We start from the raw sequence: 22,092 nt of genomic DNA on the forward strand, positions 1-22,092 counted from the left end.
AACTTAAAATACTTAAACCCCAAAACTTAAAGAACCCTATTAAGTAAAAGGCTAAGGAAATAAACTGCCTTAAGAAAGTGAAATATAAATGATTAATGAACATATATTTCAATACAAATATATTATGAACATACATAAACTATCCAACTTTGCTAGTCATCGGAGAAATAAAAATTAAAATGCCATTGTAATTTTGTCTCACATCAGAATGGCAATCGAAGAAAATATCAAGTACTGCCAAGGATGTGAACAAAAAGAAACCATCAAATGCTGCTGGTAGGACTTTAAACTAGTTCTGCTACTATAGAGGCCAATACAGCAGGTTTTTAAAACTTAATTTTGTATGTCTAAGTTTTTGCACAAATGTATGCCTATATTATATATATCTTGGAACTGGAGTTGTGGACATGTGAACTGCTATGTGGGCGCTATGAATCAAACCCTGGTCCTCTGCAAGAACAAATGTTTTAACCTGAGTCATCTCTCCAACCTTCTGTATGGCAGTTCTTTTACCCAAGACTCCAAGTCATTATGTCTGAGATACTTGTAAATCAATGTTTATTTTATTCAGCAATCATTCTCAAGAGCTAAGTTATAGGACCAACATAGTTATCCAACTACAGAAATAATGACAATGTAGAACAAGCAGTGTGTGGAAATTTTTTCAGCCATAAAGAAGTTACACTGTTTACAAAAACATGGATGCAGCTGGAGATAATCTTCTAAGTGAATGAAGCCAACACCAAACAATGTGTGTGTGTGTGTGTATATATATTCTCATTTGTTGCATCTAGATTTTATAGACACTTAAAATTATTCATGTATATTGACACAAATGCAGAAGAGGGGAAGAACGTGCTCAACGTATGATGTATAGTTGGTATAAAAGTATCCTTATGTAGCACAGTACTAGGTACAGTGAATATTAAAATTTACAAGTGTTTTAAATCAAGTACCATATAGAAATTTGTAACTGAGAACACTTAGAACTCACAGAAAGCTAGCAATACTAAAGATAAGTTCTAAAGAATACCAACTCTACTGTACATAGTTTTAACCTCAACTAGTAATGAAAAACAAAACGCAGCACGTGTTCAAGTCTCCCCATGTTTAATTATCCTCCCCTGACTTCACAGTGCTGGGGATTAGACCCACAGCACCACATGTGCTAGGGAAGCAGTCCAGTGCTGTTAGCCCCCCACTAATTATTGTCTTGAAAGCAGAAACTTGCACTATGCATGTCTCAACATACCTAAAACAGTACTTTACAACATAACTTTGTGTTCATCCAAGGTCATACCTGTGTCAGAAGCTTCTCTTTTTCCTCTAGCTCCTCATCATTAAGGGGCTCCGCTTCATCAATTTTAAGTTGTTCTTCTTTCTGTGCCTGTGCTGCGTTAGGTAGGTCAGGACTCCGAGGCACCTAACAGATGTTTTCCAATGTCATCAATTAGTGCATATTTTAAGGGCTTAACAGACTAAATTCTTGACAAATTAACACTTCACATTTTCAGAACACTTAGAACTCACAGAAAGCTAGCAATACTAAAGATAAGTTCTAAAGAATACCAACTCTACTGTACATAGTTTTAACCTCAACTAGTAATGAAAAACAAAATGCAGCACGTGTTCCAAGTCTCCCCATGTTTAATTATCCTCCCCTGACTTCACAGTGCTGGGGAACTAAACATATACTGATTTCCAATATTCTATTTAAAAATTATTACACATGAAATTTTTTTTCAATGAAAACTCAGAAGTGCAATACTAAACACATAAAACTGGAGCAGCAAATATCAGTATTTCCTACTAGGCTCACTTAGTTAAGCAAATGTCAGTAAGTAGTGTGCTCTTAAGAGTTTCTGAGTATAAAATATGTAGAGAAGAATTTCAATCACCTTGTACCCGATGGTTTTCCTGTAATACAGAATTTCTTTTTCCAGTAATTCAAATAAACGTGGAGGAAAGAACTGGAAATCTTGAACATTTGGTTGTTTTGGAGGTCGGGGTGCCTAAGAAAAATAAAAACAGTATTGTCCATTAAAAAATAAATACAAACTCACATGCATTCATATTAAGTCATTTCCTAAACCATGACAACTAATTCTCCAAGAAACAGAATTCACCTTTTAATAAAAATTAATCAAAATTTAAACAAATTCAAAAATCATACAAAACATAATTCTCTATTTCATTTTGTTGTAAGAATTTGAGATAACAACTAAATTTATAAGATATTTCAACATTTCCAAGTTGTCACTCTACCTTGGGTGCTTTAGGTTCACTAACACGAAGAGCCTCCCTGAAATATGCGTCAACAGCATAATTGGCTTTTCTTTCTCGTTTAGGTGGTTCAATCCACTCTGTGAATGCGATCTAGGAAGTGGGAAATAATTCAAATCACTCATTTCATTATACACAGCAGTGATTTATATGCCAGACTATAAATTCTATAGAGGTGAGGACTACAGTATTTCTTATACTATATAATTAAGACACAAAATAAAATCTGTAATACTATAGAATATGCTACAGCACAAATAACTAGAAAAAAATAAACATAATTTTCTTAGAAAACTTGAGATTATGCTAACAAAGTAAAATATTTCTTCTATATCAAATTTTCAATTTTTCTCTGTAGTAGCAAATACTACTAATAAAATGAAATCATTTTAATTACCAATCAATTCAAATTCCATGAAAAATAGGCCATGGCCTTTTTATTGGCATTTAGTTAACTTTCAAATATCCCCAAGTATACTAACCCCATACAATAACACTTTCAGTAACAGCATGTAACGAACTTATCAGATACATTAAAAACACTCCCAACTGGTATAGTGGCACACATGTGTAAAGCCAGCATTAGGAGAATTAGGAGAATTTAAGGCTGCCTTCAAGTATAAAGCACAGATGGGCGCTCAGGGTAGTAGTAAGACCCCAAATAAGTAAACAAGCAATCAAACACACCAGAGTTTACATGCTAAACACCACTTACACAGTAAAACACCTACACTGTGAGTAAACAATACTCACAAAGTTTCACAACTAACACAAGCCTCCAAGGTTTCAGTAAAACTCCATTCTGAAATAAATACCTTCTGTTTTTCTCTGTAGTCTTCTCCTTCAAAGTTATAAACACTAGACTCCGTATCCATTGTAAAATTTCTAAGCGAGCTCTCACCCATCTTGGAGAGCTTTTCATTCATCTCTGCAGTCTACACACACACAAAAAATAAAAACAAAAAACTCATTATATTGAAAGGAAAATAATCTCAAGACCTTTAATCAAAACAGATTAGCCTTTGGGGGCTAGAGATGGCTCAGCAGTTAAGAGCGCTTATTGCTCTTCCAGATAACCTGGTTCAATTCACAAGACAGCCCACACCTATATTTAATTCCAGTTCCAGGGGATCCAATGGCTTCTTCTTGCCTCCTTGGGTAACAAGTACACTGTGATGCACACACACCCATGCACATGATATATTTTTTTAACAAAAGATCATAACTGAGGAAGTATTTTCTCAAGTAGTTTTAATCTAAACTCTTCAGGTCCAAAGAAAGCTTGAATTTTCCAAACTTCAAAAGACATCCAAATATCCAGAAATGAGACCAATCTGAACTACAGACAGGTAGATAAAAGGCAGCATTCCTCAGGAACTTGTCAAGCCAGTTCCAGCTACCAAAGGGAGATTTCCCTTACCTCTGGCAGTCCCCTACCTGTGGCACCTTTCAGCATATCAAAGTACATGCTGGCCTCCAGGTTCCCTCAGTATCACAAGTACCTATTAAACATTTCAAAGTCCATGCTACCTTGCTAGCATCCTAGCCTCACTTCCTCCCCTATGTTAACTCCAGTTTCTCAGCTTCCTTCCTACCAGTTACTCACCCTTCTTACAGCCTAGCTATTTTCACCACTCTCCTCTTCAGTTCCTGCTATTTTTCCCTACGTGTTCTCTACTCTGCTACTTCTCCAAGCCCTGGCCATGTTCAGTCTACTTTCTCTGCTCTGGACTCCTCCAGATGCCTCTGGCTGTTCTCTTCCTTTATCTACAACCAAAAAACTTCCCCTTAAATGAGTTAAATGGGCAGGCAGGCTGTCAGTTTATTTGTAAACTCTTCCTGTTACAAGCCATTAACATTTACCATTTATCTTCTTACCTTCTTTGCACCCCTTTCCAAAATACCATCAATATCTTCATCAGTGATTTCACTTTCTTTTGATGCAAACACATGTGTAGCCCCATGTCGAATCATTTGAAGCATTTCATCTTTCCCAATTTTGTTCAGGTTCTGATCTACAAGCCTCCCTGGGGAGAGATTGTGTTGTATTATATTAATTTTAAGTTTTAATTAAAAATTGTGTTGTGTGACAATTTTTTACTATAAAGTTAAATTTTTAAATGTTAGAGGCAATACTACTCTTACAGTTTTATCCCATTTCTGTTTACTAGTAATTTACAAGTGATCAAACTCACTGGTACATTAAACTTAATGCCACTTTTTTTTTTTTTTTTTTTTTTTTTTGGTTTTTCGAGACAGGGTTTCTCTGTGGTTTTGAAGCCTGTCCTGGAACTAGCTCTTGTAGACCAGGCTGGTCTCGAACTCACAGAGATCCGCCTGCCTCTGCCTCCCGAGTCCTGGGATTAAAGGCATGCACCACCACCGCCCGGCTTTAATGCCACATTTTTCAGCTGGTTAAGTTACATATTATATAACGTTATCTACTATATATTGGCTCAATAAAATGGTTTTTGATAGTATTTGAGATATTTGAAAATCAAGTTGCTGAGCAAAGTGGAGCATGCATTTAATCCCAGCACTTGGGAGGCAGAGGCAGGCGCGGCTGTGAGTTCAAGGCCAGCCTGGTTTACTAGTGAGTTCCAGGACAAACAAACAAACAAAAAATCAAAGAGGGAGTCTTACAAATTTTAATATTTGTAAAAATTCTAAACAAGAAATATCCTATCAGAAAGATGGTATTGCTCATCTTTCCAAGTCAGTTTTTTCTTAGAAACAGAAATACATATCTTCACTGTGTTTTGATTTTATATAAGAACAGGTGCCTTTAATCCCAATACTGGGAAAGCAGAGGTAGGAAAACTGTGAGTTCAAGGCTAGTCTAGTCTATTTAGCAAAGTCTAGACTAGTCAAGGCTATACAGAAAGCTCTGTCTCCCTACTCCACCCCTACTTCCAAAAAAAATATCTAGATATGATGAACCCAAAGCTTTTGAAAATTTTGTTTGATCACAGAAAAGAATACAACATTAATAAATTAAATAAAGATCTTCAAGGGGTAGGAATTTAGTCAACCTTAATTTGTGTTTTCACAAATACACGCAGTGTGTAATCCAAAAGGCTGATCCGATACCAAAACTTGAAGTTCCCCTCAATAGAGCCAACTCCCTCTAGTCCTGTGTCTAGTCAAAAGTGTCTCTCCTACTAAATTTTAAAGTTCCTTGAAAATGAGCATGCCTGGTCCACTTGTTGCTTTAGTCTTAGCAGTAAGGACAGTGCATGGCATAGTTCCAGATAAGAAAAAAAGTAAAACACTTTGTGCCTTTCATTTCTTCAGTATCCCCCGGTGATTGTCAATCTGCTAAATGTCATACACTTTATATACTATTTAATGCTTAAAAAATTCTAAACATTACTTTTATGTCCACTTAAGTGAAATCCGAGGCTCAGGCAGAAAGAAACTGTTAGCTAGTAAATACTAAAATCAACTTACCCAAGTTTAAAATCTACTTAATAACAAAATTAAAGTTTAAAATATCTGGAATATAAGCCATCTTGGCTTCTAGATGGACTCCAGGTGTTTAAAATCTCTAAGAAACCATCAGACAGAAACATGTTACTGTCAATGCAACATAGGGAATTATCTGAAAGTTTTAGGCCTCACCTTGTTGAATGACTATCGAATCCAGTCTGAGTTTCATCTCGGCACGTTCTACTATTCTTTCTTCTACAGTGTTATCAGTTATAAAGCGAAACACTCGGACCGTCTTCGTTTGTCCAATTCTATGTGCTCGGTCCTAGGAGAATTGAATTATCATGTCATTTTGAATTTAGTGAAAAAGTGAAATATAGAAATGTATGAGAAGCAAAATTATTTATGATGTATAAAATTATAACACTTATAAAACAGTATGGATTTGCCAGGCAGTGGTGGCATATCTTTAATCCCAGCAAATACAAGAAAAGCTTTCTAAGACTAAAGGAAATCATAGCTGTTTAAAGAGACAAGGCTAACCACATGAATAACACAAATACAATGATAACTAGTTAATAGCCAAAATTGTAATTAATATTTCAGTTTGATGATGATTTTTCCTTGAATTTAATTTCAAAATTTTTTCCTTCATGAAGTTAATGAATTCTGTTTTGGTTTGTTTTTGTGTTTCGAAACAGGATTTCACTGTGTAACCCTGGCTGTCCTGGAACTCACTCTATAGACTAGGCTGTCCTTGAGCTCAGAGATCCACCTGTCTCTGCCTCAGTGTGTTGGGAGTAAAGATGTGTGCCACCACCCGGCAAAATTAATGAATCTTAATTGTCACTTATTAGGAAAATAAAAATGACCTTCACAAATGATATATAAATATTTAAATATTACAGTTACCTAAACACATTCAATTAAAGTAATTTGTATGTTAATCTCTGTTTAACTTCTGGTAAGTTCACAAGGCACATACCTCCAACAAATACCTTATTTCTAATAATTTACCAATATCCCTTAAGCACCCTTACAGAGAGTACAAGACAAAGGTGACGTGACCAAGGCAGATATCTCAAAGTTGTGCTCACAAATACCAACATTCTAGGTCAAGTCAATAGTCAGAATGCATATTCACATTAGTTTGTGAACCATGAATCTTCTCAGCCTTTGAATAAACTTCCTCATTTGGCCAGACATTACAAAAATGGGCGTATATTTTTAGGCATTCCAAGTGGCAGATGAGCTATCTGCTCACCAAACTGATTTCTCTTTTCTCCCAAAGCACAACTATACTTATTTACTGATCCTCTTATTCACCAGAGTATTTAAAATACTTTGACTGGCCTATTACGACAAGAAATAAAATTCTATTAAGTGATAGTAAGCACTCAGCTCTAAATGGAACATCTTTATCAACCTCCCACCCCAGTTAAGGGCTCTCAAAGAACACCAAAAAGAGGTGGGAGAGAAAGGTGAGAAAAAGAATTTAACAGCCAAAGAACAGATGGAAACACTATGGAATGCCATCTCCTGTATATAACACATCCATTTCAGGCATCAGCCTATAGCAGTTGTGGTTACTTGAACAGAATCAATCTGTCCAAATTCGAGCTGTTGAGACCCCATCCCTACCCAAGGAGCTAAGTAACTGCTACTAGGGGAATTGAGAATCTTTCTTTTTCTTTGGATGTAGACACTGGTTAAGTTGCCCTTGCTTCATGAGATGGCCCCATATACAGGTGCATTACTTGGGCTCACTGGGTTATTAAAAAACAAAACATGAAGTTGACAAGGGGAGGATGTACTTGCATGAGTTCAAGAGTAAAGGAGTAAGCAAAGGCAATGGGAAATGTATATGATCAGGATAACTATATACATGTATGATACTATCAAAGAATAGTTTAATAAAAATATCTTTATAAAAAGAGTTATGGAGCCGGGCGGTGGTGGCGCACGCCTTTAATCCCAGCATTCGGGAGGCAGAGGCAGGCGGATCTCTGTGAGTTCGAGACCAGCCTGGTCTACAGAGCTAGTTCCAGGACAGGCTCCAAAGCCACAGAGAAACCCTGTCTCGAAAAAACAAAAAACAAAACAAAAACAAACAAACAAACAAAAAAGAGTTATGTCTGAGGAGATAGTTATTAAGCAGGTAAAGGAACTTTTTGCCCAAGCCTAATGACCTGAGTTCAATCCCTGGAAACCAGATGGTGAAAATGTAACAGACTTTCAAGTGGCCCTCTGATCTCTACAGATGCACGAGGCAGAGATGTGCCAAAATAAAGTTCGGCCAGGCACGCCTTTAATCCCAGCATTTGGGAGGCAGAGACAGGTGGATCTCAGTGAGTTTGAGGCCAGCCTGGTCTACAAAGCATGTTTCAGGACAGCCAGGACTACACAGAGAAATCCTGCTTCTAAGAAAAAGAAAGCAAGAAAGAATTCTACTAGGTTAAATCAGGGATGTTTATAGAATGAATAGACACTACCTAAGACATCTACTAAGCACACAAAGCATTTACTTGTTATTTCTTACCATAGCCTGAAGATCTACTTGGGGATTCCAATCCGAATCATATAAAATTACTACATCAGCAGTTGCAAGATTGATACCCAGACCACCAGCACGTGTGCTTAGCATAAAAACAAACTTTGTGCTATTTGGTTCATTGTATGCATTGATGGAGTCCTATGGGAATAAAATAACAAGCATTAGAAATTTTCATTATATTTGTTGTGATATGGGACATTCTTTTTGTAATCTCACTATGTAGCCCCAGCTAGTCTGAGACTATGTAGACCAGATACTACCTCTTGGGTGACTACCTCTTGGGTGCTGGGATTAAAGGCACAGTCTACCACCTGTTCCTACTGCAGTTTTCCAAACAGCTGGGACTACAGATGCATGCCATTATGATTGGCTCAGAAAATTATTTTATATAGGGCATCGTAGCACATACCTATAACACCAGCACTCAAGAAGAGGCACAAAGATCAGAAGCTCAAGATCATACTCATCTACATAGTGAATTCCACACCAGCCTGGCATATGTAAGTCCCTGACTGAAGTGATGGCACTGGCTGCTCTTCCAGAGGAGCCTTGTTTGATCTCCAGCATCCATGATAGCTCACAACCTTCAACTCCAGTACCAGGGCTCCAATGCCTAATCATGCCTCCTTGGGGACCAGGCACACACAAGATGCAGAGATACATGCAGACAAAACAATGATACACACAAAATAAAATTGAAAAAAAAAGATGTATTCTTAAAAAAAAAAATCACATATTGTAATATAATACAATGCAAACATATAATGACTTGGCACATGCTAACAGAACATGAAATCATTGTAATTTTTTTATCTCCCCAGACTTCTTTACTTACTTGTCTCTCGTCATGGGGTGTCTGCCCATCCAATCTGCAGTATTCATAATTTCTCCACATGCAATAATCTTCCAAAATGTCTAATACCCTTGTCATCTGACTGAAGATTAGTACTCTTGAACCTGACAGACATAAATAGCCCATTGTCAAGAGATTTCTTAATTTTTTTTTAAATAAAAACTTTTGTTAAACTAAAGAAAGTAGGACTAACAAATTATCAGTCAATTCCAAATCACTTACTTTGGTTAAAAAGATAAAAATGGCATTAGTAAATACCAGGTCAGCCATTCTCCACCTGTCCTCCATCAAGGCACAAAAAAAAGTGACATGTACAGCAAACTAAGGTAAACTGATTTAGGAAACTGAATCATTAGTCTATTACCTCATATATATTTAAAAGCAGTCTTACAGCACTCCACAACCTTTCTTTAAACATGATCTCTTAAGTTGCCCACACCCTTGAAGTCCCTAATACATTTCTAATTATGAAAACATTTTAACTCAATAGAACACAAATGTGAGCCTGACATTTGTATCAGAAGTAGTTCACTTATCTGCCACAACTCAAATTATTGTACTGGTTTCCTCACAAGCCAGATACAAAACATGTTCAGCAAAACATATGACAAAGGAGTTATTTTGAGAACAATTGATTATGATAGGAGCCTAACTCAAAAATGAGGCTGACAGCCTAATGCGAAAGAACGCTTCAGTCTCTACATCCTTGGAGTTCAGTGTAACTCTCTTCAACATTTAATAGCCTCACAATTCCTGCCACTTTTACCTACCATGTAAGTCTTTAATTACTCAGCTATTTCCACAAAAAAAATTACAAAAAAAAAAAAAAAAAGCAAACCAGTTCACTAACACAACCACAATGTTTTTGGCTATCATTATCAATGTCCATCTATTTGTACGACCATATTTCCTTCAAATGTTATACCTGTAAGCACAATTGAAGGAACTGAAAGCTCACTATACTCCTGATACTACAAAAATCTATTTCATTTACTAATAATTATCTTATAAAGCTGATATACAAAATGCTATAAGATGCTTCAATTTATCCAGAAATATATCAGACATAGCCATTCTCATATTTAGAAAATTTAGAATACTGTAAATAGAAACACTTTGAGTCCATATAAATAAGTACATACTTTAAAACTCCATAAAAAATACAATGAAAATGTTATATGAATTTAGCAGAGCCTAATATCTACCCTAACAGATAGATGGGGTAGGTAAACACTCATTTTTTAGAAGTACTTTGACCTTAAAGAATCCCTGTGGTAAACAACGATTGTTTCCCATAATCTGGAGAATTGCTCTGCTCAAGAGGCATTGTAGCCATCCCATGACTTTGATCACAAAATGCCTCAGGCACATCTGAGACTCTTATATTGTGTATTGCAAACAATACATAATAAAGGACTAGAGACATGGGGACATGTGATGCTCTCCTTCGGTAAGACATGTAAATTAGATTAGAGACCTTGGTATGAAGAAATATTTGTGTAACAATCAATAAATACACTTGTGCATGGTTGTTCTGGGTTTAGTACAGAGAGGTTGGTCCTTCCTACTACTGCCACACAGGCCTTAAAATTTCATCTTGGAGGACAGGCTCCAAAGCCACAGAGAAACCCTGTCTCGAAAAAAAAAAAAATAAATAAATTTCATCTTGGGCAGGACAATGGTAGCCTTTAATCCTAGCACTCATTAGCAGAGGCAGGCAGATCTTTGTGAGTTCAAGGCCAGCCTGGTCTATAGTGAGACAGGACAGCCAGGGCTACACTGAGAAACCCTGTCTAGAAAAACGAAAATAAAAAATTTCATCTTGGAGTGCCTTCTTTCTTCAACCAATCCATGCTACACAGAGCACCCCAACATCTGGCACTCAACATGGGGCAAGAGGAAAGAAGGGTCCAAAAACCCCTTGTACGTCCAAAAAAAGTATACAATGTAACTTTCTAAAAAAGGATCGGGAAATGTGTATGCAGGAAAAGCATTCCTGGTTATCTCATGATAAAAAGATTAAATTTCTAGGAAAGCTACATAAATTGGATGGTAGCTACTTTGAATATTTACCAATGGGAGTTAAGAACTAAAAATAGTTGAAAGGGATTTGGTGTCCAAAACTTCAACTTTAAAAACTGTCATAACAGACATTTCAAATGTTGTGTTTTTGTCCTCTTAATATTAGATTTTTTTAAAGATTATGTTTCATTTCAATTTAATGTTAGTTAACATAGATACCTTGTTCTTTTAATTTAGGGAGCAGCTTGTCTAACACCACCATTTTGCCACTGTTGGTAACTAGATGCATATCTGTGGTGTAAGGTGGACCAGGTTCAGCTCCATCAAAGAGATATGGATGATTGCAGCATTTCCTCAACTGCATCAAAATGTTCAATAACCTCATTTTGTCCATCTTCCCTGCTGAGTTTAATATATCTATATCCTTCATTAAAATCCGAGTATACCTATTAAAAAGAAAAATAGTTTAATGCCTAGCCCTTTGCATACTTAATCCCCTTAGCCAGCCCCAAAACAAAATACTTAAGTATAATTTGAAAAATAATTGTCCGAAACTTGCTTCCAATGATCTAGGAAATAAATAGGTACAACACAGACCTACAAAGTTTCGCATGTTTGTACAACAAAACAAAGAACAATGTATTACTCAGAATATGTCATGGATCATTATGCTATCTATAAACTTAAACTATGCAGCTGATGTACATCATCAATTCCTGAGGTATGGTTACTTATCATCTGTAACTTTTTGTTTTTGTTTTTATTGCCTATAGCACATGTTCACATTCATGCCCTTTAATAAAATTAGTGTGATACATTTTCATGTAACTGAGCTTTAAAAAAAGAAAACATATGTGCTAAACATAATTTTAGTATACAGTATTTTCTCAACAAAAAATTTACTCATTTTACTCAATTACATGAATTATTGACATGAAATAGCCCAATCAACAGACTGCATATACAACAGTTGTCACATGAAATTATTCACTTACAGATGCCAGAGTAAAAATACTCTAAGGCATTTAACAATGGGGGAAAAATGCCTAACAATGTATTTCTCAGAACTTATTCCACCATTAAATGATTCTTGACTGTGCCATATAATGGGTAGCTAATGCAGTATTTAAGTAAGAAAATTAAGGGCTGGAGAGATGGCTCAGCGGTTAAGAGCATCGCCTGCCCTTCCAAAGGTCCTGAGTTCAATTCCCGGCAACCACATGGTGGCTCACAACCATCTGTAATGACAGAATACTGTATACATAATAAATATTAAAAAAAAAAAGTGAGCCGGGCGGTGGTGGCGCACGCCTTTAATCTCAGCACTCGGGAGGCAGAGGCAGGCGGATCTCTGTGAGTTCGAGTCCAGCCTGGTCTACAAGAGCTAGTTCCAGGACAGGCTCCAAAACCGCAGAGAAACCCTGTCTCGAAAAACCAAAAAAAGAAAATTAAGATCTAAGAAAGGAGAAAGGATCCTGAGGTTAAGGCATTATGATGAGATTAAAATGATGTGCTATGATTTACACATATACATATATACATACACAGAGAAAGGAATGTTCGTGAACTATAGCTATAGTTTAAGGTCAAACCATAACAAGCCATTAATGACTTCTACGAATTTAGAAATTACGTAGCAACAATAAGCAATCATGTCTAACAAAATAAAGTCTTAGTCAAACCGAATGTTCTAAATAAACTAGAATGAACCTAAAGCAATGTTTTTAGTAAAGTGTCACTGACAGCAGACTTTATTACAATTCTGACTGATGAGAAGTCCACACACTTATTAGCATCTGTTCACCTCTAACATCAACTCACTTAGTTCTATTACACACACACACACACACACACACACACACACACACACACACACACACACACACACGGCAAACCTAGTATGCTCCTTTCTAAAGCCCTAAGGACATAGAAAATAACTCATCTTCTTTCTACAGTGGAGTTCTTTCAGGTAACTTGCCTAGATCTGTAATTATATCCTTTCCATCCTCTTGTAACTCTAGCTCCTCACAAATACAATCTAAAAACATGGTAAGAACAGTAAAATAGCAGGAGGTTACTTATGCCACCTCTTGAGCACTATGCTTATAGTTCATATTCTAAAGTTACATCATCTTTTCCTATAGTCTCCTTACACTGAGTTCATGGTATGTTCTCTACCAAAAGGAAAGTCATGTTGGAAAGGGGCTCAGTGGGAGAGGAACTGGGGTGAGAGGGTAATGGGCTGTAATATGATCAAAGTACATTCCATACATGTGAAATGATGATAAATGCATTTAACAAAGTCAGTCGGAAGTTTCTAGCTGTTTACACTGCACCTGTCTGTAAAGCTTTAAAAAAGAAAACTTATTTCTAAAATGTGAAGACAGTAAGATGGTTCAGTAATGTCAAGACACTTGCCACCAAAGCTTGGTAACCAACCTGAGCAGACCCACAGAACCTACATGGTAAGGGGAGCCAAATTGTACAAGTCCTCTGACCTCCACATACAAACCATTAACATGAAAACGTACATAACACGTGTACATGCACACAAATAATTAAATGCCAAAAAAATCCCTAAAGACTAACATATTTTGAGCTTTTAAATTTTGTCCTATGAAAACATTGAAACTACCAGATATCATTACAATCATTTCATAAAGATATTTTATATTTCTTAAAATTTTAGGAGAAAAAAGTATTTTAGACTAAATAAATGTAGTTTTATGTACTAAAAACATTAAAGTTTACAACTACAGGGACTAGAGAGGTGGTTCAGAGGTTAAGTCCACTGGTTACTTTTGCAAAGGATCCACATTCAATTCCCAGCACCCACAGTGGCTCACAGCTGTCTGTAACTCCTGTTTCAGGAGATCTGACACTTTCCCTATCTCCACAGGGATAGGGCACAAAAAAGGCAAACAGATATACATGCAAGGCAAAACATTCATACAATCAATATAAATTTTACATGTTCTTAAGTATATGTATGTGTACATACATACATTTTTGTATGTGCATAACTGAAAGGGTATCTCAGGCTAGTCTCAAACTCACATAAGCCACAGATGACATTGTACTCCTGACATTATATCTCTGTCTTTCCAGTGCTGTCCAACATCACATCTAGTTTATGTGGTGATGAGGACTGAACCCAAGACTTTGTGCATGTTAGATAAACACGCCCATCTGAACTACATTCTGAGCCATTTTTTGTTCTGTTTGCATCATGGATCTTGCTTAATTTTGTTTATTAGCTATGAACAAACAGAAAAATGTACTTTTTAAGTATAGAAACTATGACTCAGTTTCTTGATTTCATTTATTTTATTTTACATGCACTGGTGTTTTGCTTTCACGTATGTCTGGGTGAGGGTGTTGGAAGTCTCTAGAACTGGAGTTAAAGACAGCTATGAGCCATGACGTGGGTGCTGGGAACTGAATTTGGGTCCTCTAGAAGAAAAGCCAGTGTTCTTATCCATTGAAATATTTCTCTAACCCCATGACTCAGTTTTTAAGTGAACTTTGGGTGAATATAGGAATATTCTGCTCAATGTTAGGATAACTAAATTAAATTTCTAGTTTTTAATCACTTGTGTGAAATAAAACAGAGAAGGAATAACCACCACCAGAATATCCCTGGGGAGCAGAAACCACCTTGCAAGCAGGCTGCTGTGCTGACCCACCTCCTGCCACCTTTTAACGAGCACTGCATCAACAGGTTAAACTTAATCCAGCAAACAGAAATTCCATAAATACACAAACACAGTATTGCCAAGTATCTCAGAATACATACCATTCCCTTTGCATTTTGCTTAGACCTACATAAATTTTTACTTCTTTCTTTGGAGGCAAACTCTTTTCAACATCAGCTTTAATTCGACGAAGAAGGAATGGACGCAAAACCTTAGAGAAAGGGCAAAAAGAAAAAGGTAACCTTATCTGCAATATTGGTATTACTTCAAAATCTTATAATTATGTACCAAATATATGGAAAGGAACTTGTTTGAATAGCAAGTAATTTTTAAGATTTCCCTTTTCCAAATACATAATTTATTACTATAACATTCTTGAAGGGTAACAATATAATTTCATTATTATTTATCCTATATGTAAGCATTTATATAATACTTGCTATATTCTCATTAAACACTAGGAAAATGATGGGTTTTAAAACTATTTAACATTGCTAATTCATGCTAGTTTAAAAATAAGATCCTTGCACACACACTGTTCGACACTGATTAAGAGCTATACGTCTAGCTTTTAAATAATTAACTGTTACTGATGCAGTAAATGTGGAGAGTATAAAATACCCAGTTCAATTCAGTCTCTAGCAAGATAACAAATCCTTAAGTCTCCCCCAGTCCTTTCCTGCACTATCTGAATTAAAAGTGACTACTTTCAGATATACTTAACAAAAAATTTCAATGCACAAGAATTTAAAAGTATAATTAATGTATAAAGGAAAAAAGGTCAACCTAGCATAAGGGCTCACACCTATAATCCCAACATTTGGGAGGCTGTGGTAGGAGGATTACCTAGTTTACAGTCAGCCATGGCTGCATAACAAGATCATGTCTCGACACAACAGAACATGGAAAAGGGGAAGAGAACAGGAGAAAGAGAAGATAGAAGAAAAATAGCCACTGAAACCAGGTACTATACAAAGTATATAACCATGTTTCCTGCCTTTGTGCTTACGTTCCATCAGGATAAACACTTATAACGCTAGAATGCTCAAATAAATGACTAAAGACGGAATGAACACACAAAGTACCCAGTCCAGCCTCAGTCTAGATGGTCAATAAAGAAGGTGGCAGATACAAGTCTTAGGCCATGTAAAAAGAAATCAGAAATTCTAAATACAATAAAAACAATGATGAAAAAATAAGTGGAATTAGTCAAATGTTTCCAGAAAATTTATATAAAAGTAAAATTAAAGCTGGAGTGTTCTGAAAAGATTGGGATGTAGGGAGAGGTGAGCAGGGTGTAAGTTTATCTGTTGGGGAACTTTTTTCATATTTACAGGTATGCTTGTCACAAACGGTAGCAAGGACAATATGTTAGGGATGTTGTTAATCATATACAGCACACAGCACAGCCTTCTCTTCTCCTATCCCTTATATATTATCCAAACCAAAATGTCAACAGATGTTGAAAAGCCCTAATGTTATGTCATGAAGGGATTTGTAGGTTATGGTCACAATGTCTTGTTTGGTCCTGATAGCCGAAAGTGCCCTTACCTGTGGATTAAGAGATTCCTTTCTTCTACATTACATTAAAAGTAGACCTAACACTAAAACCATCACATGTCATCTCCCTAATGTCATTTCAAACAGTAAATTTTAAACTCAAATAATTCTGTATTATACTCCTGTAAGCAGTAAAATAAGTGATTTACTTATTTTTTCACCATTGAAAAATATGCTCTAACCATACATACCATATGAAGCCTCTCAACAAGCTTTTGATCTCCAAGGCAATTGTTTGTATCGAACCAGGAATCAAAGTCCTAGATCAATAAACAAAAAACATCTTAAGGTCAAAAACTGTATTAACCACAAATGCCCTAAAGCAACAGATGTAAAATGATTTCTAGAATTAGTGCGGTATGTGAGTTTTGAGACACACACACATACACACAATTTAGTTCAAGCCATTGTTTTCCAAGTACCATGTTTACTACTAGCACCAGGACAAGGGGCCGAATCCTATTATTTCTTAAGCATTTTTCCGCAAATACAGGCTGACTGACAATGCAGAGTCTGAAAGCTACTTTACAGAAATAATTAATACACAGCTCAAGGTTTCTGAGAAATGGCCATCTTATTGATTAATCAAAGTGAAACTGACATTAAAAGCATTTCATTACTATTTAGATAAGATCTGAATTAAGGACAATTTCGTTATCAAATATCTTGAAAATGTCTATTATAATTTGCCATGTTAAGCAAACATCTTATAATCTCTGTTATAACTGAGGGCTTTAGCAGAAATAAATGTTAGCCTAGCAAGAAAAACAAATTATCTTAAAATTGTCTCAGAAACATCAAAATATTAGTAATTAAAACCTTCAAATCTGAGCCGGGCAGTGGTGGCACATGAGCATTTGGGAGGCAGAGGCAGGATGATCTCTGTGAGTCTGAGGCCAGCCTGGTCTATAGAGAAAGTTCCAGGACATGCGTCAAAGCTACACAGAGAAACCCTGTCTCGAAAAATCAAATTTCTGTTTTTAAAATAACCCTTAATATAAATCAAAATTAAAACCTTGATATAACTTATTTATATAAATGTATTAACATGGATGTCTACAAAGCTCTCCCCACCCATTCCAGACATAGGAACAATCATTCAGAATTGAACACTGGTTTAACAACTGTAATTACTAACAGCACAGACTGCTGATACATAACTTATTTTCCCTAGTACAATGAACAGCTAACCACTTCTACCATCATTTTATTATGTATTTAACCGATGGACATAAAGACTAAGTTATTGTACCACAACGAAAATCATGAGTGACGCTTACTCTCCACCGTCAACTCAACAGTCTAGAACTAGCCCAGCAGTGGGCCTCCCAGACAACTACAGGGGACTATCGCGAGTATGTCAATTAGTGTTGGAAGCTCTATCCAACCATGTGACCATTGCTGGGCTGGGGATCTTGGACTGTTCAGAATGGAGAAGAGGAGCAGAACACTAGGATACATTTATCACTCTGTTTTCTGAATGTGAATGATGTATGATCAGCTACTGCCAGCACCCTCAACCTTAACAGTATGTATCCTGAACTGTGGGCCAGAATAAACCCTTCCTCCCTTGTCTTTGTCAGAGTATTTTATCACAGCAACTGGAAGAGAAACTATGACAGAGGGTTAAACGACCCCTTCACATCTGAAGGACATTTCTGAATGATGAAACACAATGTGTGGGATATACAAAGCTACTTGGGAATGCTTTTAAAACAAGCAGTTAGCCTAAAAACTCTGAGGTAAAATTAAGCAGCCCTGATTGCCAAACAGGAGTAAGAATATGCCATTCCAATTGCAGAAACTGATGGGAAATGAGATTAAAGTCAAGGCTCAAAAGTGTATTCTCAATACATGACCAACTTAGTAGGTTAGTAACAGGCCAGTGTAAAAAAATTAATGACCACCTCAAACAATGCTATTATTAAATTATAAGGCATTAACCAAAATATTATTAACCACAAAGAGATGCTTACATCAGCTGAATTAAACAAGTCTGGTAAGAGAAAATTTAGAAGTGACCAGAGCTCGTGCAGGTTGTTCTGAAGAGGCGTCCCAGTTAGCAACAGTCGATTTGTAGTCTTGAATTCCCTCACTATTTCTGACAACTGAAAGAATCAAAGCCCATTGTTAGAACATTCTGAATCAAACCCTTAGACACAAAAATGTTCAGATTAAGTATCAAATTACCTTAGATTTTTCATTTTTTATCCTGTGAGCTTCATCTATAACTAAGTATCTCCAGTTAAACTTTTTGAACACAGACTTCTCTTTAATGAGCATTTCATAAGATGTGACACACACATCCCACTCTCCTGGTAATAAAACATCCCTGACAAATGCAGCCTGTAAAGCAACAGAAAAACTTACATCATTCAATGCAATTATACATTAAACTTACCAACAAGTAATTTAATACAGAAAGTGGAGTGAGATTATTAAACAGTATACTATTATTAAATAAGCACCTAAAGCCAGCTCTCCTACCACTAGAATTACTTCATCAATCACTTTAACGTCAGTTTTAACTTATTTTCACAAAGCTGAAATGAATCGCAAAACTCAGAAGCCTAACTATTTAAAATGTCTTTCCACAATTCGCGAGGTCTCTATATTCTTAGGAAACAGGATTTGTAACAAAAAGACTGACAATTGTTAGTAAAGTTTCATTCCTTTGATTTGTATATGTATTAACACATTATTCTCGTTTTATAGATATAGATATGAAAGTAAAAAAAAAAAAAATCAAAGAAGTAATTGAGTCCCCCAAACAAAAAACAACTTAGTAAGAAGAGACAGCTCAGTGGTTAAGAGCACTTGCTGTTCTTAGAGAGGACCCAGGTTCACAACCCAGCACCCACATGGTGGCTCAGAACCATCCATATCTCTAGTTTCAGGGACGTGATTCTCATTTCTGACCTCAGAAGCATGCATCTGATATAGAGATATACACCCAGGCAAAGCACTCATAAATATAATCTTAAAAAATTAACCTATCTAGTTAAGCACAAAATCATTTAATACAATCATTTAATCAATGAATGCAATCCATTATCTCTAACTTCCAAATTTATGTTCTCTCCCTCTTTTTTTTTTTTTTGCTTGTTTTATGAGACAGGGTTTCTCTGTGTAGCCCTAGCTGTCCTAGAACTCACCCTGTAATCCAGGCTGACCTCAAACATAGAGATCTACCTGCCTTGCCTCCCACGTGTTGGGATTAAAGGTGTGCATCGCCCCACCCAGCAAAGTTCTTTATTCTTAATAGTGTCCTTATTTCCACATGACTTTGTCCCAAAAAGGTATGGCTAAGAAATCGAATATTTTAACTCATATTTGTATCCTAACATCTCATACTACCAGAATTGATTCCACTTGAATTTAACAATTACTATTCTATAACTATTACCACTGTACCCTAATCTAAAAATTTTTAATCTTGACACATTCAAAACCTTTTTAAACATGCTAATACTTCCAAATAGACACCCTTTGACTTTATAAAATCACTTCCAAAGGGAGAAACAAACTGAAAATAAATTACATTCTTAGAGCTTTCTATAGTCTTTAAAGCCTTCCCATAAAATTCTTAACCACAAAAGCAGTATTACAGCTAGAAATCACTAATACTTTGTGAAGACCCTTTCCCTTTCTTTATTATCCCTTCTCCAGCTATTTCATCTTTATGGTATAAAAACTTACTCGTTGCTCTTTATCTCCTATCAAGCAAACAGATCTAAGTGTTGGCACCCATCTCTTGAATTCACTCATCCAGTTGTGCAATGTAGACTTGGGAACCAAAACCATATGAGGACCAGGAATATTTCTATAGTGTTTCATGTACCCAAGGAGAGAAATTGTTTGAAGTGTCTTTCCCAAACCCTGAGAAAATTCATAATTAAACATTAAATCAATGAATCCGATCAATTAAATTAACCATTAAACAATGCTTTCCATATTACAGCCACCCCCATCATGGACAGAACATTTAAAAGAAATGCTACATCTGGGACAACATGACAAGAGCTTAATGTGCACGACAGTTAACATAGTTAGGCCACGTAAGTTGGTAAAAGACGGTATCAACATCACCCCTCCAAGGCTCAGAACATGGGATAGTCCCAAACTATCAGAGGCAGAACTGAGTATCTCTTTTGACTCCTTACTTTCTCCAACCAATTGTTTAAACAATTGAGAACGGTAAAAATATTCACTACATAACTAGTAAGTAGTAAACAGAAGATATGTTTTAAGAAATAGAGCTCTGTTAACTGTTCATAAAACTCAATAGAAACAGCCAAATTGCTTCACTACAAAACTAAAGAAGCTGTTAAGCGGTGGTGCACACCTTATACCCAGCACTCCAGAGGCAGAGGCAGGTGGATCTCTGTGAGTTCCAGGCCAGTATGGTCTACACACTGAGTTTCCGGATAGTCAAGGCTATAAAATAAATAAATAAATAATAGCGAAAAAAACTTCTCAAAACATACTATTTTAAAATGTACTTTACAGAGTTTATAATCTTTTTGTAATTTTTTTTGGGGGGGTGTTCATGACAGGGTTTCTCGGTAGCTTTGAAGCCTGTCCTAGAACTAGCTCTTGTAGACCTGGCTGGCCCAGAATCCACAAACATCCCCCCTGCCTCTGCCTCCCTTGTGCTGAGATTAAAGGCGTGTGCACCACCACCGCCCAGCAAGATATTTCTTCACACGTGAAGAAATCACTTATACAGCTAAGGCAAGTTGCTTGTAACACTTCAAGAAAAAATTTAGTTGTAATCAACAAAACTATTCTCTTGACTGCTATAAATTTAATGTCAACCTATTTTAAGTTACAAAAGCAAAACAACAACCAAAAAAACCCTCAAGCTTCAAAATAACCAAATGCATACCATTTCATCTGCAAGGATACCATTGATGCCATTTTCATACAGAGAGATGAGCCAATTCAATCCTCGGACCTGATAATCTCTCAGTTTACCCCATTTTACATCTAAGAACAACAACAAAACAAGTTCAATTTAAACACAAAAAATACAAAACAGGTCAGGCCCCTTTATCTGATTCTAGAGATTTACCTGGGACCTTTAAGTGTCTGTTTTTTTAAGACACGTGTACTATGGGGATTCTGAAAGGTTAACATCATTAAAAGTAGCCTATTAAATCAGAACTGAAGCAGGAGTAGTTGGATACAAATAACTGATAATGAATTATGACTCCTGGCATCAGAGTCCTCATCAAAATCACTCAACCAATGTTAAAACACACTGACCTTCAGATCACCTCTGGCCTCTGTACCTCTCTTTTTAATGCTAGCACAATGTTTATAACCAAATGTTTTTGTCCTTCTTAAAGATCAGATAGAGGTTCTCATGGTGGAATAAAAACAGAGAATTCTTTCTCCAAGTCCACCCTTCCTAATTTCTTAAGTTCTTTTTTCTGAGAGATCTTACGTCTCTTAGTATATATTACTTGTTTTACTTCCCTGGATAAATCACTACTTAAGTATGAACAGCTGGGACTGGAGCGAAGGCTCAGGTTAAGAGCACTGGCTGTTCTTCCAGAGTCCTGATTTCAATTCTCAACAACCACACGGTGGCTATACTGTGATCTGGTGCCCTCTTCTGGCACCACAGAGGTGCCATGTTGTACGGCAGAATGTTGTATACATAATGAATAAATCTTTAAAAAAAAAAAAAA

General features: G+C 36.2%; 1 protein-coding gene across 1 annotated transcript in view; it reads right to left on the reverse strand.

The window, feature by feature from the left end:
* The window catches only part of Smarca5 (SWI/SNF related, matrix associated, actin dependent regulator of chromatin, subfamily a, member 5), a 45,130-nt gene that overhangs the window by 10,766 nt on the left and 12,272 nt on the right, over positions 1-22,092 (reverse strand). The window contains exons 8-22 of the mRNA XM_026777349.1: positions 21,285-21,385; positions 20,096-20,275; positions 18,587-18,742; positions 18,373-18,504; positions 16,588-16,656; positions 14,938-15,047; positions 11,361-11,587; positions 9,102-9,223; positions 8,252-8,404; positions 5,905-6,037; positions 4,162-4,310; positions 3,099-3,218; positions 2,266-2,376; positions 1,899-2,012; positions 1,301-1,423 (exon numbers count right to left, since the gene is read on the reverse strand). Coding sequence (XP_026633150.1) covers positions 1,301-1,423; positions 1,899-2,012; positions 2,266-2,376; positions 3,099-3,218; positions 4,162-4,310; positions 5,905-6,037; positions 8,252-8,404; positions 9,102-9,223; positions 11,361-11,587; positions 14,938-15,047; positions 16,588-16,656; positions 18,373-18,504; positions 18,587-18,742; positions 20,096-20,275; positions 21,285-21,385 — 2,000 coding nt within the window. The remainder of the gene's footprint in view (positions 1-1,300; positions 1,424-1,898; positions 2,013-2,265; positions 2,377-3,098; positions 3,219-4,161; positions 4,311-5,904; positions 6,038-8,251; positions 8,405-9,101; positions 9,224-11,360; positions 11,588-14,937; positions 15,048-16,587; positions 16,657-18,372; positions 18,505-18,586; positions 18,743-20,095; positions 20,276-21,284; positions 21,386-22,092) is intronic.

Source organism: Microtus ochrogaster, chromosome 4 (assembly GCF_000317375.1).
Source record: "Microtus ochrogaster isolate Prairie Vole_2 chromosome 4, MicOch1.0, whole genome shotgun sequence".
NCBI classification, from domain to species: Eukaryota; Metazoa; Chordata; class Mammalia; order Rodentia; family Cricetidae; genus Microtus; species Microtus ochrogaster.